General features: G+C 51.0%; 1 protein-coding gene across 1 annotated transcript; it reads left to right on the forward strand.

The window, feature by feature from the left end:
- Positions 1 to 286: 286 nt before the first annotated feature.
- On the forward strand, positions 287 to 2,590 carry hyal6 (hyaluronoglucosaminidase 6). The gene is given in 4 exon segments (XM_056416144.1): positions 287 to 1,141; positions 1,360 to 1,449; positions 2,127 to 2,313; positions 2,316 to 2,590. Coding segments are annotated over 4 exon segments (1,407 nt in total).
- Positions 2,591 to 3,648: the final 1,058 nt, after the last annotated feature.

Below are 3,648 nucleotides of genomic sequence, written 5' to 3' on the forward strand. Positions count from 1 at the left end.
CCCTCGTGAGAACAGGGAGACAGTTGTTTTGTTGCGTGGTGGAATGTGGAGCCTTCACTTCTCTGATGACTCGTCTCCCGGCTCATTGTCTCTGCTCGCTGAAGCTCGAAATCTGTTTAATTTCCCTCCAAACATGTCGATCATCTCCCTCTTTTCTTTCCTTCTTCTGTCGGACCACTAATTGCTCCATGAGGACTCGGGGGCCATGGCGCTGACGGGGCTCCGTCTCCTGGCTCTGGCCTTGTGGGTCGGCGTGGGAGACCAGCTGCAGGTTCCGGGCCACCGGATGAAGCCGGCCCGGGCGCCTCTGATCCCTCACCGGCCTTTTGTTGTCATGTGGAACGCTCCCACCGAGTCCTGCCGCCTCCGGTTCAAGGTGGACTTGGACCTCAGCGTTTTCGACATCGTGGCGAACCTCAACGAAACCCTGAGCGGACCAAACGTCACCATCTTCTACCACAGCCACTTGGGATACTACCCGTACTACTCCAACTCCGGGGTGCCCATCAACGGTGGGCTGCCGCAGAACCAGAGCATCTCCAAGCACCTGAGCAAGACCCGGGCGGACATCGACAAGCTCATCCCCCATAAGGACTTCCGAGGCCTGGCCGTCATCGACTGGGAGAACTGGACGCCCCAGTGGGTCCGAAACTGGGGCGCCAAGGACATCTACCGCAACAAGTCCATGGAACAGATCCGGAAACTTCACCCGAACTGGCCGGAGAGCAAAGTGGAGAAGGAAGCGAAGGAAGGATTTGAGAGGGCCGGGCAGAGCTTCATGAACCTGACCTTGGCCCTGGCTGAAGGTCGCAGGCCGGACGGACTGTGGGGGTTTTACCTGTTCCCAGACTGCTACAACTACGGGTACAAGCAGCACCCGCAGCGGTACACTGGCGAATGCCCCAACGTGGAGCACGTGCACAACGACCATCTGATGTGGCTCTGGAAGGAGAGCACGGCCCTCTTCCCGTCCATCTACCTGGACTACGAGCTCAAGTCCTCCGCCAACGCGGTCAAGTTCGTCCACTACCGGGTCAAGGAAGCCATGAGGATCGCGTCCATCGCCCAACCGGACTTCACACTGCCCGTTTTCGTGTACTCCAGACCTTTCTACGCCTACACCTTTGCGGTTCTTTCTGAGGTGAGTTTTTCTAAACCTTCTAACCGTTAACCTGATCTTTCTTTCTTGCTGGTTGTTCGTGTAAATGTTGTATTTATTGCATCATATGGAAATAGAAGCAGTGAATCTTTTGTGTTGTTGCACGTGCCATGGAAAGGCCGTCTTTACCAGACAGTCATAGGTAGATCCGGGTGTTTACTTGGATACAACAGGTGCCTCTGGTTCTGGTTTTCTTTTAGAGCGATCTGGTTCACACCATCGGGGAGAGCGCCGCCTTGGGAGCGTCGGGCGTCGTCCTCTGGGGGTCGTCAGAGTACGCTCGATCGCAGGTAACGGACGGAGGACTACAAGCACAACTACGTCCTTCAAGGCGGTGAAAACCGGGTGTTTCTATAAACCACTGAGGTTTGAATATAAGTTACCATACTACATTCAAAACCCAGAGCTTTGAATTCACTTAAAATCCGATCAAAGTAACAGCCTTTAAACTGAATGCATACGAAGCATCGCTCCCTCGTCGTAACACGCGTCACATGAAACGAGCCGCAAAGCCTTCGGGAACAATAAATGTTAATGGCAGAAATTCCTCGCAGTCACATGTGCACCAAACAAAGCAAACCCAACCATTCTAAATATAGAGATCTTTCTTTTCTTCTGACCGAACTTCTTCTGAGACAAAGCATTCGATGTATGTGAGGAAGTGGTCCGGACATCTGTGGATCGTCTCACATCGAATACATCGAGAAGAGGGAGAATCTGTCGTGATTGTAAGAGCTGAATTCAAACTGTTCTCACTGGAGACGTTTCCAGAGTCGCTCACCAGCTCTTCCAGCATCCGGAGCGATACTTACAGCAAGTCGTAGATATCCCACGAATAATTGTTTATATTATAAACAACAAAAAGGAGTATGGCGGTCTGAGGGAGGATCGGGTCCAACACACAACGATGTTTCAGCCGGGAGAAGAAGCGTTTCTCTAATCTCTACCCCCGACGTGTCTCCTCCAGAGGAACTGCCTGACCGTGAAGAAGTACATCGACGGTCCGCTGGGCCACTACGTCATCAACGTCACCTCCGCCGCCAAGCTGTGCAGCAAGGCGCTCTGCAAGAAGAACGGCAGGTGCGTCCGCAAGCGCCTGGACTCGGGCGCGTACCTGCACCTGAACCCGCGCTTCTTCCACATCCGCCGCCGCGACCCGGCGCCCCCCGCTTCCACGTCGGAGGCCACCTGGACCGCCACGACGCCCTGGACATGAAGCACAAGTTCACCTGCCAGTGCTACCAGGGCTGGACGGGCGTCTACTGCGAGGTGCCACAGGCTCCTCCTCCTCTTCCGACGCCGCCTCGGCCCGCGGAGCACGGCCTGCTGGGAGGTATCCCGGTGCTGCTGTCGGCCCGTTGTCTCTGTGTCGTCCTGCTGCTCGGACTCTGCCTGGTCATCAAGTGTCTGATGCTGCCGGCTTACGCTTGAAGCGCAGTCAGCCACAGTTCCTCTTACGTCCACAAGGAAACTGAATTGAAATTGAGGCTGAAAAGGTTGTAAATCACTGAATAAGTTAAGAAGTGTACGTGCAGCACCTTTAAAGTGATGCAGAACATTTTACTGGCTGTTTTTCCAAGGTTGTTATTTATATGTGTGGTAATAATGTTAGAAAACAATACATCTGTAGAGTCTGACAGGTTCCTGGAGGCCTGTTTTTTTTGCGACAAAATCCTAATTTTTAAAGAGAGTGGAGGTTTTCGGCGGTTCACACCCGAGAAAAATGAACATTTTATGAAAAGTGACATTTTATTTTGTATCATCTTGTGTCGGAAATGCATCTGAAAACTCGGACTAAAGCTCTCGGTGGTGGATTCTGATGAATAGAGCGACATGTTGTGTTTGTTTTCTAACACTCATGAACAACCTTCACACAGTTGACTCAACATTTCTTTAGATTTTCAACAAGCGGATCTTTTTTTAAACCTTTTTTAGCGGCTGAAGGTGGAAAGTCAGAGGACTAGTCCTTAAGATGCATCCTCTGAGGACCATGAATGTCTGGACCAGGTTAACACTATAGGAGTGACATCATTGTCGGTTAACACAGACATGTTGATATGTTGTCCTCGAAAGTTAGATCACAAAATAAAACGTCTCTTTAAAGTTACGCAGTTAGTTTTCTGCAAATGTTTCTACACGACCACATTTAAAGAGTTCCCTCTCTCAAACACCGGATCTTATGACCTGGTTTATGAAATGAACTCTCCTGGTTCATCATTCAATATGTCTTAAACACACAGAAACCAAATACCTGTCATCTGGCAGGCCGCAGACATCAGTAAGCTCCTGTACTTTGAGCTAATCCCCGTAACCGGCTTCAGCTCGGTGTCAGCAGTCGCTGCTCGTGTTCGCTCGTCTGCAACCAATCAAACGGCGGAGAATCAGTGAAGTTACAGGACACGCCGTCGCATGTTGAGTCTCATTATGTCTCGTGTTGGTTTCCCCTCGTGTTGACATTGTTCCATCTGTGAACAAATACCAACTAATAA

This window comes from Pseudoliparis swirei, chromosome 6, assembly GCF_029220125.1.
Source record: "Pseudoliparis swirei isolate HS2019 ecotype Mariana Trench chromosome 6, NWPU_hadal_v1, whole genome shotgun sequence".
Classification (NCBI taxonomy): Eukaryota; Metazoa; Chordata; class Actinopteri; order Perciformes; family Liparidae; genus Pseudoliparis; species Pseudoliparis swirei.